At 34.4% G+C, this 15,261-nt stretch overlaps 1 protein-coding gene across 10 annotated transcripts in view; it reads right to left on the bottom strand.

Moving 5' to 3' along the window:
- Nucleotides 1-15,261, bottom strand: part of LOC150103132 (TOX high mobility group box family member 4-A-like) — a 540,588-nt gene that overhangs the window by 168,582 nt on the left and 356,745 nt on the right. For all 10 annotated transcript variants that reach the window (XM_090397573.1, XM_090397570.1, XM_090397578.1 and 7 more), the window contains exon 2: nucleotides 7,500-7,580. In XM_090397573.1, coding sequence (XP_090253699.1) covers nucleotides 7,500-7,514 — 15 coding nt within the window. In that variant the 5' untranslated portion in view covers nucleotides 7,515-7,580. The remainder of the gene's footprint in view (nucleotides 1-7,499; nucleotides 7,581-15,261) is intronic.

The raw sequence follows: 15,261 nt of genomic DNA, 5'->3' as shown, positions 1-15,261 counted from the left end.
TAATAATAAAAAAATAAGGAACAAAAGACAATTGCGGAATGTCTTAAAAAATATATACTGTATATATTTCTAATGTGCATGTGTAGAGAGCACCAAATATGTATCATCAAGGTGAGTTCTCAAATATTTAAACGCTATTAATGGTTGTAGAGGCCTTGCCATTAGGCAATGCTAGTTTTGCTTCCCGTAAGTGTAATGATTGCCGTCATGACATGGCATTAAAAGTATTAAGCTTCATGGCATGTCAATTAAAGTCACGATATATCCTTTAGACCTTCAGGACTTACAGCTTTGAAAAAAAAAAAAAAAAAAAAAAAAAAAAAAAAAAAAAAAAAGCTTTTCCTATATGAACCAGAATGTGCAGGCTATCTAGCAAATGTAATTTACATTCCTCAGTGAAGGCCATTTCATCCATTTAAATGAGTGGAATATTACCGATTTCCATCTATCTCATACAACTCCGGATAAATTCAAAGACCGTTTATCATTAAGTATTATATGTTATTATTAAATATGCACCAAAATAAAATAAAAAAATAACGGAACAAGGTGATAAATATAATAAAGACTAGTTGTAATCGAATGTCGTTAATTACTTCATGAGCTTAAATGTGGGAAATATTCGTGATATTTAGGACAGTGTCCTTAATATATCAAATTCACCAGACCGTACAAGATTATACAAGCCGTTCCTTAATCAAGTATTACTGCTGCACTGGAATGATACAATAATAATAAAGGCAGTTAATTCTAAAAAAAAAGTTGACGTTAAAAGTTTTACACAAGGACAATAATCTAGGGAACTGTTGGCTACACCTACGCATGTATAATAGTGCCACGTGATCAAAACACACACATGAACTTCGAAGACTATAAGTTTAGAATTCCTCAAATCAGTCAACGCAGCGCTGCTGCCCTCTATCCGTTTTAAAAAATAAAAATAAATAAAAAGCCATCACTATCAAGTTGAAAGATGATGAATTGGAGTTTGGGAGCAAAACTGAACCACACCAGGATACTGCCACAATATTTCTAGTCACGACTAATGATAGAAAAAATAAAATAGCGAGTTAGAAAACTCCAACTGAATATTTTTTCACAAATATAAATTTTCCCTGCGTAATTTTTTTTTAGTAATTATGTTAATAACGAAAAAAAAATTAAATTTATTACGGTTATAAAAACTTGAAGATCTAATTTATTATTTCTTTTATAATTTTCTCTCATAGGTTTGTGCTGGTACGGAGATGGCAAGTGGGTCTTCGTGGTGCTCAGTCTCAGGGTGGTTATAGCATGTGCATCCATGGCTGTCGACATTGTGTTCCCGTCAACCTTCTGCTTAGGTTATCGAGAGTGACTACAGTGGAGTTTGTTAGGTTGTGGCGGACAAGCAATTACAAGGCAGCATAAACGCATCTGGTGGTTGGTAAGCGAGGGGGGGGGGATTCTTTTGAATGTTAAGAAATAAGTTTTAAACGATTACAGTTAATTATTTTATGTTGAATCCAAAAAAAATTCCACCCCAAAAGATATTCCGAGTATAAAACAGATCGCAATTTCCATCTTAATCCTAGCAGAGTAAAAGACATATCCTATTAGTGTGTTTTGTAGTTATCTGAGAGATTTACACGCCAAGGAAGTTAACAGGAGGATTTTTCTCTCAGAGGTCCCATACGGAGGATTTTTCGTCCCTCAAACAGGCAAACTGGGCACGTGAAGACACAGATCTATAAACATAAATACTTATTCTTAGGGGGGGGGGGGTTGAAATAAAGGAGTGCTGCATTAATTCGCCGTTACCCCTAATCACGAGACTATCTATCTTAAGGAAGTGATGGGTTGAAGAAGAAAGATCAAGACTCCATCTTTGTTGTATGACAGAGCGTTTCTTAACCTGGGGGGTTCGTGAGCGTATATCGTAAGGAGCTTATCTATATCATTGCATTGCATTTATATTATATAAATTATAGCATTTTTAAAACAAAAGTTTTGATAGAATCATTTTGTTTGTTTGTTTTTTTCCCGCAAAGGGGATATGAGCAAGTGCTTAAGTGTTTGTGGTGTAAGAACGTAGGATATCAGGATTTATAATTTCATAGTTAATGATATCTCCAACTGATTTATTAATCATTATTGACTTGGAGAGAGAGAGAGAGAGAGAGAGAGAGAGAGAGAGAATGTTAAACGACAAGGAAAAGCCATATATGTTTTTCTGCTGAGACTCCATTTCGTCTGGTGACACGAAATATTCTAAATCAAAATATATTTTCGATTTGTTCCTATTGTCATGAAATTTCAACGTCTCTTCTTTGTGTCATGTTATGAATTAAAAAGGAAAAGTAATAAAGCAAAATGAAGCAACTGTTCATATTACTTTAAAAATGTCTAAATAAATCGTATGCATGTGTGTATCCATAGTGATTAAGTGAATGAAGGATTAAAATACCTACTTTCCTTAAAGAAGTAGAAAGTTTACAGAGTGGTGACTTAAAATGCGGCTACTGTGCAAAAAAAAAAAAAAAAGTTGGGGAGTACTTAAATGTATACCCCAATTTAAAAATAAACATTTTGGAAAAATTCCCTCTTTGATAACGGCTGTAACCAGTAGAGAACTAACTACAACTAAGTAAGTGGAGAACTGCAAGTGCAAAAAAAAAGATGCGCGAGAGAAGAACGGTGGCAGGGAGAAATCAAGCCTACGCGAAGTGACTAATATCAATTTCTAGAGAACGTCCATTGCATTCTGGTCTCACGTGAAGTGGGTAAACATTTTCATCTCATTTATTTAATCACTTGGGAGTGCGTATAGCAGCTGAAAGGATGAAGTTCTCAATTTATATATTTGCTATCTCAACAATCATGGGATACTCACGCTATTGTATTTTTTGAAATGATGATTTCATCTCGATGTCAAATAAGCATAAGGACATGCATCAGGTTATTAACTCACATTTTAGAGATTTTTAACATGTATCAGAGTGCTGTGTTTGTAATATGAAATTTATGAAAAATAAGATACAAGATCAAAAACTTTACGACGGCAGACTAATATTTCATTACATTCTGTATATCACAATATGGGGGGGGGAGAGGGTTTAAAAATGCGAAAAAGCGTAATGGATCCCTTCACTGAAATTCTTTTGTATGTTCTACATTTCAACTGGACGCCTCTGTTGCTCAGTTAATTAAATGCATTATGTGATTGGGAAGATCTAAGTTTGAACCAGACATGTAAATATTTATAAAGACTCTTGAAGTTGAGTTAGTTGCTCTCAGACGGAGACGGTATGGTTTTTTTCTCCCGAAAAACAGACAGAAACAATGAGTGAACATGCGTAACTGGCAGAACATTCACGTTATGGTCGTATTTATCCGTGACTTCTCATTTCAACTGAAATTAAGAGGTGAAAAAGGTACTTTTTTTTTCTTCTACAGGAGAAATATATTTTAATTATACTGATGTATGCTGGCCTAATATGAACAGCGAGCAGTGTTTAATGCACATTCAGAATGGACGTGTACCGACTAATATTAACTAACATCTGTAATATAAAAACAGTTTTTTTTTTCTCTCTCTCTCATCCCGAAGCGATGATGTTCCCCTCTTTATTAGACGCCTTCATTACGTAGCACAAGTTACAGGCAAACAGAGTTCTTAAAAACTGCAATAACAACAAGTCTAGGTTCGTTTTCATCTACACAACGCCATAAAAAGTTAAAGTTTTAAAGCGAAACATCTATCAGCGATGAATAAGGTTTAAGGCAGGGAAAAGTGGCCCCCTTTTACCTTTTTCAACTATTCGTTTGAAGCAGACGGTATCAGTTGCAAAAGTACTTCTCGCATTTTTTTTTTTTTTCTTCTCTTCCTTATCCCTCTAAGATATGCTGTTTGCGTTTCGGCGTGTGTGATTGAACGAGTCAACTCCATACCCAAACCAAGTCTATCACTAAGTTTTCGCATTACATCGAAAATCAGCAGCATGTCATACAACACTGCACACAAATCACACATCTTAGGCCTCATTCCCGGTTCTGAATTTTCACAGGTTTTATTTTCTACAATTTTTCATGCATCATAGAAGTTTTCTATTACTGTGAGACAGTAAAAACCATGAATATAAAACTTTTGCGGAGTATTCCAAGAAACTGGTAAGATGCAAGAAAGTGTCACTACTAAAAAAAAAAGGGCTACTGCTCGTTGCCCGGGTAACGGCTAAAACTACACGGACGAAAGAGAGGGTGTTCACCGGGTATGCACCATAAGACATCTGTATCGTGAGAAGGGGGAACACTAATAAAAGAAGACAGGCAGCCAAGATGAATGGAATAAAGTGAGATACTTTAAAAAATATGTACTATCGACATTGGTTTCATAGCAAAAATAAAGAAAAAAAACAGACAGAGAGAGAAAGAAAAAGGAATTTTGACTGATTCGGAAAGTAAGCCGAAGGCATTTTATTTTTCATTGTTGGAAAAAACGAAAGTAATACCAATTTTAAAAGTACTACAGACAAGAAAATACAATCGTTTTTCGGAGGTAATCGGGTTTTGTTATTCTACTAAACTATCTTCGAAATAATATTCTTTTCCAAGAAAAAAAAAAAATCTTACAGTAAGTAATTTATCGATTCTTAGACGGCATGTTGGATGTTTGTTACGTTTTACTATCCTTACGTTCCGAAGGCATGTCTGACATAACAAAATAAATCTTTTCTCTCTCTATCTGTAATACAAAAATACAAGATGCATTCTCCTAAAACGACATCTAGTGTTCAGATAATGAACTATCATACATTCTGATCATATACTACATCCTGACATGCATACTTGCAAATCTCCTTAGGCAATGTAAAGTAACAGTTTTATTATATGACTTATTTTAAGATCCCGATTTTAGGACAGAAAGTGTAGGAGGCATGAGTAACCACTGATGCAAGATGTCCTAAGAACGCACATCGAGGTAAAGATGACTCAAACTCCTGACGAAGATGACTTGCCTCTTTCAAAATATTCGATTTTCCTTTACCTGTTTTCCAATTCATCATCTTCGGTTATATGATTTTTCACAGAAAAATCGGTGCGCAATTTGTTAACGCAACTATTAACAGCTTTTTTTTTTTTAATCTATGAAAATATTACTTAGTAAGGAAACGTTTCTTTGGGAGCGGGAGACATTTTAAAATTAAACAACCTGCCAACAATATGAAAGGTGCCTACTTTCTTGGTGAACTTTCGCACCAAGTAAATCATAATATAGACGTTCGGCAGCATCTCGAGCAATTAGGTTGATTTGCTGCATGAGAACATAAATGCACCAATCATCTCCAACATTCCACTCGCCAATCTGATGGTAATGAATGCAGCGTGATTCGTCTCACAAAAATCGGACTTCTATTGTTCTATAGACCGGTCACGATGTTCATTACACCTGTGTAATTTGCGCTGTTGATTGCTATGGTTTGTGTGCAGCTACATTTCCGTACAAACTGAGTTGGCGTATTTTATGTAGCGTCCTGCTACTAATTTGAATTTATCATACAATCTGAACTTTTAGTTATTCGCTTCCATATCGGTGTACTGAGTTGCCATTCTTCTGAGCTCCGTCGCAGGAAGACTGACCTGCCATCGGCTGTTAATGGTACCTACAGTGGATTTCAAAATGATGCCGTCAATCACGGATGTTTATGAACGAATAAGCTATTGATACGTGACAGTATACAGTCTGCTATTAGCGCCAAACAGGGAAATGTCACAATATTATATCCAACGCTGCATATCTACTTTAATGACTTGAGAATGTCATTTATGAATCTGGCACCAGACAGCCCTCATTTTCCTGCTTTCGAGTAACCAAAAACTAAATGATGACATGAATTGGCGAGCTAATAAAACCTCCCGAATAAAAATTTTAAAATATCCATTTAAAATAATAAAAATTCTCCCAAGGATCGCAATACATTTATTGACTCAAACAAGAGGAAAGTTGAATAATCATCATTTATTATTTAGCAGGAAATTATTCAACCTTACTAACATCAATCAAAAAAGCAGAAATTCTACCACATTTTATAACCGTACTTGCCGTTTTAATCATCTTTCTGCGTTCACTTTTCCTTGTATTTTTCCTGTGTGGCTTCCTCCCATCCCCCTTACTGTATGTAATGAAATCGTTGTACACTTCGCCTGTAACCATACATCTTACTTTCGGAATTAATTAAATAGGGCTTACGATGAAGTTTGCTCAGAAAATTTGTTTCTGCTAGACGACTAAAGGCCTCTTTATTATCAGTTCATTTCGATCTATAAATGGGTATATTTCGACCTAGTTATGTATCTGATAGGGAGGAAACTGAACCATGACGTTAAGGTATCCGAAAAATAATATGTAGCAAAACAACTGTCCGCATTGATATCTGGAAATGCTGCTCCAATTATATTTGTTTAAAATGTAACACACAGAGAGGGGGGGGGGAAACGTAGATACATAAATATAAAGAGTGGAAATAAAATATGAATTATTAAAAAAGAAGAGAAATGGAAAAGCGCCAGTTAATAAATAAATAAAAAAGGTGAAAGGCGAATGAAAAAAAGATCTCAAAATTGCCCAAAATGTAAATGAAAAAAAAAAAAATAAACAATGAGAAAGAATATTCTTGTGTGTGCGTATGAGTGGGTGGGAGGGAAACAAAGTAATGTCTAGCATCTTCCCTTTCATATAAACCACTTTTTTTGTGGGGAGGAGAGATCATATTCCGAGCCTTCATTGAAATCTGCAATACATGCAATCGACAAAGATCGATTAAAATTTAAATTGGATCGGCTCAGTCCTATCAACATTCGTCAACTCACAGAGCAATTTTTATTTTTAAATTTGAAAAAAAAAAAAAAAAGCTTTCTAATGAAAATGCGTTCTTGCGCGAAGCTTTTTTTTTTTTTTTTTTCATTTAAGTTTAGCTTAACTTGAACTCTATAATAGCATCAAAGTCCTAACATGGTATTTTCCACTAAATAAAATTCTTAATATTTCCTTCCAAGATAAAAAAGGAAAAAAAAAAACGATTGTTTATATAGACCGAAACAAAATTTGTATTTACCTTTGGAAATTTAGAATTATAAAAGGTTTACAACTATTTTAATGGTTCCTAAATCAGAGAATGGGAAGGCTTTTTTAAGAAATAATAATTCGATTACCAACAATGATAAGCTTATACTTGCTCCTGCTAATAACTGATTTCTTATTTGAATAAAACTGGACTATCTTATCAAAGATCTTGCTGACACCTTCTATTACTATCATATACGAGACATTACATACGCCGGACAGACTTGATTTAAACCTAAGCGAAAATTTGGTTTTTTTCTCAAGCCAGAACTACAGTATTAGCTGGTCTAGGTAACGATACAGTAAAGAATAAATAAATAAAAATTAAATTAATAAAATAAAATAAAATTTTAAAAATTAAGATTATTAGAAATTAAGAAACTTATGTGGTACTTACCTGGTCGACTGACATGAATCCGTTAGCCGTACTTGGTTCTTGTTCGGTTAGGTTGAGTGAGAGATCAAAATTGTCGATGGGCTGAAATAATAATATGAATAAAAATACGTGCTAAATAATGACAGCCATAAGAATATCACATCAAAAGATTATCAGGATTTAATGTTAAAGAAATAAAGTATGATATAAAGGCTAACTATTTGTGTAACCAAATTACATCAATTTAGTTGACTTTCATTATCAGAACAGCTAAATAAATAAACTCGTTGCAAGAAGAGAATATAACAATAATGAACTTGTATTGTTAAACAAATGTTTCATAATATTCCCACGTGTTTGGCTGCAGTGATGCTTTAATCAGACAGCAACAAACAGAATGTCAATTTGACGCATGCGCAAAAGTCGACTATGCGTGCAGGTACTGTTCGTTGATAAGAACATAAATGGGCTTCAGAACCTATATGCAATCCGTTTGTTATGCAAAGTGAAAATTCGTCAGAATTATTTTTTTTTTAAATTGTAATCCGTGCAGTCAGATTTTTTAGCTTTTTTTGTTGCTATATGACGCTATAAAAAACGCATACAAGCACTTAACTCTTTTTTTTTTTTTTTGTTTCATACAATAAGTGACACATATCTCTACTTGGTTCCGAATCTTAAATTCATTTTATCCAGTCAAGTTAAGGTATGGGAAAAAAAAAGGGGGGGAATAGAATGTACCAAAACCTTTCTTTCTTTGCCCTTGCAGTTATTTAAGTCAATGCTTGTGTTTGTAACGTTAAACATGAGCTCACCTGTCCCCAGCGAAACACCTGCCACAACTCCCACGCGCTATGACCATCTGCTGGTGACATCTGCACTTTCAAACAACAGTTCTATTGGTTCAGCAATAGAGAACATATGGCAAGCACCAACACGTCACACTTATAAGCACAAACATAAGTATACACACACAAGTGTTTCGTAGATTGAATGCTTACGGTTGAAAAAGCTTCTCAAAAGATTGGAAATGGCAAAATCAGTGTTTGTCAACATAATAATAATAATTTAAACGAAAATTTAATCACGTGGTACAAATCTTGTCATGATTTACTTATAGTTTATTGTGATTTGCCGTATGCGTTTAGAGTGGTTGTTATTACTATCTTTAAACCTCCATTTTTAATTTTAAATCAATTTTCACCCAGTTATTTAACATAAAAGCTTTTTTTTTTTTTTAATTGTATATTCCGTTTCTTTTCAGGGAAATTGAAGAATGGATCATAAGGAAGACGGTATTATATTGAGACTTGTTAGTTGAATCAATAAGGCAGATCTTTCACAAAATCAGAATTATTCTGCATGAAAAGATAAATCTTACAGCTGAATAAGGATATTGTTAGTGTTTCTCAATATTTCTGGCATCGCTGACCAGCTATAAAAGTTCAAGAAACAAGATAATTGGTTGGTTGTTTTAGATTTAAGGTCGTAGCAAGTAAGGCTATGAGGCCAATGTAATTATGTCTGTAAAGTGCATGTTCTTATGGCCGGTTTGCCTGTTTCGGGGATGAAAAACTGAGTTTCCGTAAGGAGAGTAAGGGAGATGCAGACGTCATTGAGTACATAAGAAGTCTCTGACCCTTTTATGAGCACTGCTTTAAGCAGAACTATTTTTCTTAAAGCAAAATTGTTTGCTTAATTTCATGTGTTAAATAAACTTAACCTCTCCTCTAGTTAATTAATTAATAATAATATACTTTGATGGCCTATTTAGGATTTTGGTTTATATATATATATATATATATATATTACACATACATACACATACATTCACTGCTACTCGATACGTTCCTCTCGTTGACGAAATTTTGCAGTTTTTGCCGAGTCACTATTACAAATGACGTCAAGAAGAGCGGCCAAGTGCTGCATCTTGAAAACATCAGCACTTATCCCCATTGTCATACGGATAGTTGTAAAAGCATTTATCTTGACGTAATAAAATAAAAATTAGTGTCCAGAGTAGGTTTCTTAGAAATATCGAATTCTTGGGTTTGTTCACGATGCTATCGGTTTTCAAAAATTTTTTTAAATATGATTTCCTTAAATACACATGGGCTTTCTTCCCTGCTCGTTTAAGTTCCGACTAACTTGTCGACTAACTTTTTTTGAACTTGTCGATTGGTGGCTTGTCTTTTATGTGCAGTGCAGTTTGTCTTAATAATGAACGTGTTTAAAGAGAATCAAGGTTGAAACAATGGCTTAAATACTAAATATCTACACGGAAGGTTTGAAGTCGTAACAAGAGCACTAATAATAAAAAAAAATAAAAAATTCTCTCGATATTGAATGGTACGAAATAGCATATGATGAGAATAAGCTGCCCTATGACATGATTTAGCAAAGATAGAACATACATTTTAAGTAGTTTTGCATTGGATTTCTTGAAGTGGAAGTATATGAAGCAAAATATTAAGCAAAAATATTAATGAAAAGCCTTTTTAAATTACGTGTCAGTTTTGTAGGACAATAAATAAATAAAATAACCTTATCCCCCCCCCTCACACACAATAATAAATAAATAAAAATAAAAAAGCAATCAATTATTTAATCAGTTTATATTTCCAGCAAAAAAGAATCAATTCTTTAAGCTGGAAATAACTACATCTAGTTTGTTGGGTCTACGTTGCCACCCGAAGCCCCATGATTTTATGAAAGAAGAACACATTCTTAATGTAATGACTACTCTTCGAAAAATGTCCAGAAAGGCTTCTGGTGGCAAAGTGGGAGCCGAATCGGAATAATACTATTTATGTGTATCACTAAGCTGATGCTCAACAGTATATGCACCTTAAGGAGAAGGTACATAATATTTTAAACTACACACATTTATTTTGACCGAAATTTGTTTATTGATAATTTCTAAAATTTAAAAATAAATAAAGCTAAAAAAAAATCCAACCTTTAATTTCTAAAACATTACAAAATTAGATAGCGTCACATGTTTCGAAGGCCGAACATCTGTCTGCCTAAATGTGTACGGGATGCTAATTTACATCTGTGGCTCATTAAGTTAAGACCTAATAGTAGATGGAGGAGAGAAAGAACTGCTAGCTTGGAAGTAGTCGATTTTTTTTGACCCAATGTACAGAAAAATCACACACACACACTGGTAGAACAAAAACATTTAACCGAATATTATTTTAGCGTACAAGAACTAAGTGTTCAGTGAAACCTCTGCAATCATCGTGTTGTGCCTCGCGTGTGTGGTTGATTGAAGCACTGATGACTGTAGCCTAACAAGGATGGATAGTTGTTAATAAATGTAGAACGCAGAGCGCTGAGAATAAAACCTTTCTGATTCAGATTAACTGTTTGTCAAAGAAGCATAGTTACTTTTAAAATTCGCGATTGAAACGAAAGGTGATATGCAATGAATGGAAGAGCAAACATGTGCTAAGCAGCGTTGAGTTTATTGTTCACTGTGCAACCACTAATCTCCAATGTGCTCCACATCTCTTAACTTCTTATTGGCATATTTCCAAGTGCCCCGTGGCCTGCCCATTGTAGAAGCTATACCGTTTAGGTGCAGCAATGTTTTTAGGATTTATTTTTTCTGTGCAGCATCTGACATTGATGATACCGGAAATTACATAGAGAAATCTTGTTTATCTAGTTCCTACAGGACTTTAGATAGATGGACACAGAAAGAGATTAATCGAAAATTCCGGACCTTTGAAGAACTTATCATTTTAGTACTTCAAAGACACGATCTGGATGGACCAGATTTTTTTTACTTTAATTGTAGAATATCACTAGTTTCAAATCAATTATTGACGTCGTTATTTTGAAGAACGATCCTTAAAAACCTTTCCTCTAAATTAAACTATAATATTTAAAATGAGGATAAGCATCCAATTCTCACAACTTCAGTGTCATTCAAGACACTATTTTAACTTTTGTATCAGAGGTGTTAATTAAGAAATAACAACGTAATCAAAACCTAACAGCTAAATCATAAATTACAATAAATTTAAATCTAACCGAAATTCAGTATTTAAAAAAAAAAAAACTGAATACTGAGCAACTATAAAAAAAACACTGCAGTTATCTCTTACATCTTTAATTTTTTTTTTTTTTTTTATATACAGATTACAAGCGTATTTATGTTGGGCAGCCTATAGAAACACACTACAGCATCATAGGTAGTGGACCTGCCAAAATTGTCCTGCTCTATTAAAATACTAAAAAACACATCCCTTTCTGATTTTTGTCATCATTTCAACTCCAGCAATAAAAGAGCAGGTTACTTTTGGTAGTCTTGTTTTTTTTTTTTTTTTTACAGACCTTTTTAAAACGGCAACGTACAGTATATAGGCGAATGCAAATAAACAGAAAATTTATTGGCACTGTTTGTTGGGCCAGTTGTTCTCAAAAATTAGGAAAAAATATTGGTAAACGAAAAACACCAGTTAATCAAAATGTATTTGATCAGAATCTGGTCTCAGATTACTGGATAAACGAAATTTAACAGGATAAATTTATATATTAACTCTCACATCACAATAACACAAGCAACAGCACACTACCTTGTATTATTTGTCTTTAATTTAAAGAAACAACCGAGGTTTTTCAATGGTCTATTAACCTTAATTCCACAAAAGTATGCTTCTAAGTGCTATCTTTGCATTTGTTAAAGACATCCAAGTATAGGAGTAGGTATACAGACATTAGAATATCAATCAATGCAGTACATGACGCCGTGCACCAGAATAATAATGCCAGTGACATTAACGGTTCCATATGAAGATACTTTTGTCTGCTGAAGTAGTACAGTCACTTTAACTATGTTTCGTTTTACTATTAGGGTATTTTGTATATTTTAAACTTGGTTGTTTTTAGATTGTACCCAGGACCAAATCAACCGATGAAGCAAGAAATTTAAAATTTCATGAAATTTTGGAATATTTTGCTAAAAAAAAAAAAAAAGGCAAGAACGAACTCGAGTTGGAACAATATTCATGATGGAAGAATATATAGGATTGAAAGAAATAGAGAGCTCTGATCCGCTTGATGAAGAAAGAGGAAAAAAATTTAGAAAAAAATCTTTATATTTAGTTTTTGCTTTGTAAAAGTATAATCGGTAAATATTTAATTTAATTTTTAATAATGTTTAATAGCAATATATTTCAGACACCTAATTATCTTAAATTAGTGGTTTCACTAAAATAAACCCAATTGGGCTAAGCATTTACGACGGCCTGAGCTGAATACACCAACACAACTAACGATATGAAGGCGAATGTATTCTGTCTGTAAATTGCGTGCGTTCTCTGGCTGGTTTGCATGTTTTAGATAACAAACCCGAGAGAGAAAAGGGGGGTGGGGAGAAACTGCCACCTGCATATGGTGACTAGTTGACTCATCTTTAGGTAGGGGTGTCGCAGACCCCAAAGATTTTAAATTGACTATAACTGTGACACTCACCTTACTAACGCCGGGTTAACCCGGTTTAAACTTTTAAATGAATTTTAAAGAATTCATTTAGTTAACCAAAAGCCTTGGAACGTAACTAAAACCCAAATACAGCAATGTAAAAATCTTATTTTAAAATTCCTAATGTTCGGAGTCTCGTAACTATGGTAGTCACTATCGTATATTCTCCAGTAGCAAGCCGCTATAGGAACACATCCAGTGTGGTCTAATCAAAACTCGCTTTTCCAAATACCCCCCCCCCCCCGGTCTCCCTAATACTGTTGTTTCACTCTACCCATTCAACAACACTACAAATATACTAGGAGTGAGTCACTGGTATTATTTTCCCCTTCACTCTTATCCCGTCCGTTCCTCCCCCCCCCCCCATTTTGAAACATAATTTACCAGCTAATGAACTGAAATATCGTCTACGGCACTACTTGTCTTTTATCCGCTTCCCGCTGCTCTGACACCGTCTGCATGACAATAACGACCCCACATTACTTGGTACCTTGGTCCTATCCTTCCCCCCCCCCTTCCTCCGGTCTCCCAGCTTGGTTACTATCCACCCATCATGTCTCCCTTGTGCAGGGAGTTGGCAGCTGTCGTCAGCCGTTTTTCACACACGAACAGGTGGTTCGAGACAAGTTTTACAAGCATGTTGTCAAATTGGACATTCAACCGTTTTTACAGCGCCACTGAAACAGAATTAAGTTTCATGAGGGAAGATAATTAATGTTTATTTGCCTCTAAGGAATTACAATAAAAGAGAGGAAGCTTAAAATTCTGGCATGGACCATTAATTCAGATTCTAACAGAATATTGTAGCGAATCACAAATCACATTTTTTTGCATTAAAAAAATATTTTAACCATTGTGCTTGGCAGCATAACTACGTTACACCATCGAAGTGCTAGAAAAAATTTCCCATGGGACATTTTTTTTTTTTTTTTTTGCAGTACTCCGGATATTTAGAATCCTGAGTATTTGGTATACAGAAAGGTAGGAGAATTGACAGTAATTCAAAAGCGGCTATTTTTAATGTTTATTTTTATTGGGTGGGTTTGTTACTGGCTGCTCTTATTGTAGTGTTCGAATTTCAGAGGAGACAATTTAAGTATTAAAGCAATAATATCAGCCAAGAAGCTTCATCTAAATTGAAGCCAACCTCCTACTTAAGATGAAGTAGAGGAAGCAATGTTCGAAATTGATCACATCACACGATAAAAGCTGTGTCAATGTCTGTGACATTTTGATTTCGACTCTTTCACAATTTCATTCTCTATTTTGGTTCAGTTGTGCGAAAATATTTCTGAAAACATTCAGTAATGAACGAAACGAGTGGATATTAAAAGTGGATTGATGGAAAGCGCAGAGTATCAGTGGAGGAGTATAGAAAAAAAAATAAGGTGCTCTGAGGGCGTTTTACGCTATTTTTAACGTGTTCTCGTTTGTTAATTAGATTTAACTATTAGAATTTGGCAGATGTCCTGTTGAACTCCTGACGAGCAACAGAGCAAATGGAAATATTCAGCTCAGAACCGAAGTTACAGGAGATTGAATTTTGATCCTGGTGATTCGTGTATTAACAGTAATCACTGCTGTGATTCTTGAAAGAGTATTATCAAAGCATCGTACTAAAATATTCATTTAGTTTTCTGTAAAATCACTTGAAACTTACCAACTTTTTCCCCCTTGTTGACATGTGTTTTGAAGAAAATTTTAACAAATGTATTGAGTGGGAGAAGGCTTCCTTTTCTTAGCGAGTTTATATCAGTACCATATACGTATAATATGCAGATCCAATTAGGATGTAGAACAGAGAAAGGTAGTTCATGACTAAAGCTCCACGCAAACGAATTCATTGTTTTTTTATTTTTTAAACAATCCAACCCACGATAGATTGTAAATCTATCACACATTAGAACCACTGTGGGCGGGCTAAGGATTAGATACTGCGTAAACCTTGTTCTGGAGACTAAACATGGAACTTTTTTTCAAGTCACTACCGTCTCCCACTAAGAAGGGTGGTAGCCTCACACCAAGCGATGAAATTCATCTCCCACAAATCTGACGTATGTCGACAGAGTACAAGTACAGCACTCCCCAGACGGTCGCTCGCTTCAATTTTTTTTTCCTCATCGGTAACACGCTCTATTTCAGCTGAGAGTGATGCACTAAACTATCATATAAATAGCGATGTAATGCTGAGGGATATTTCCGTAGCGCAGTTGACAGAACTATACGTGCTCTTTTGTTGGAAACACTTCGGTTTCAATCTCATTTAGGATGTGAAAAACACTTATTGAAT

This window comes from Typopeltis vanoorti, chromosome 9 (assembly GCF_054136105.1).
Source record: "Typopeltis vanoorti isolate ZY-2024b chromosome 9, IOZ_Tvanoo_1.0, whole genome shotgun sequence".
Classification (NCBI taxonomy): domain Eukaryota; kingdom Metazoa; phylum Arthropoda; class Arachnida; order Uropygi; family Thelyphonidae; genus Typopeltis; species Typopeltis vanoorti.
This window is presented reverse-complemented; position numbering and strand designations above follow the sequence as displayed.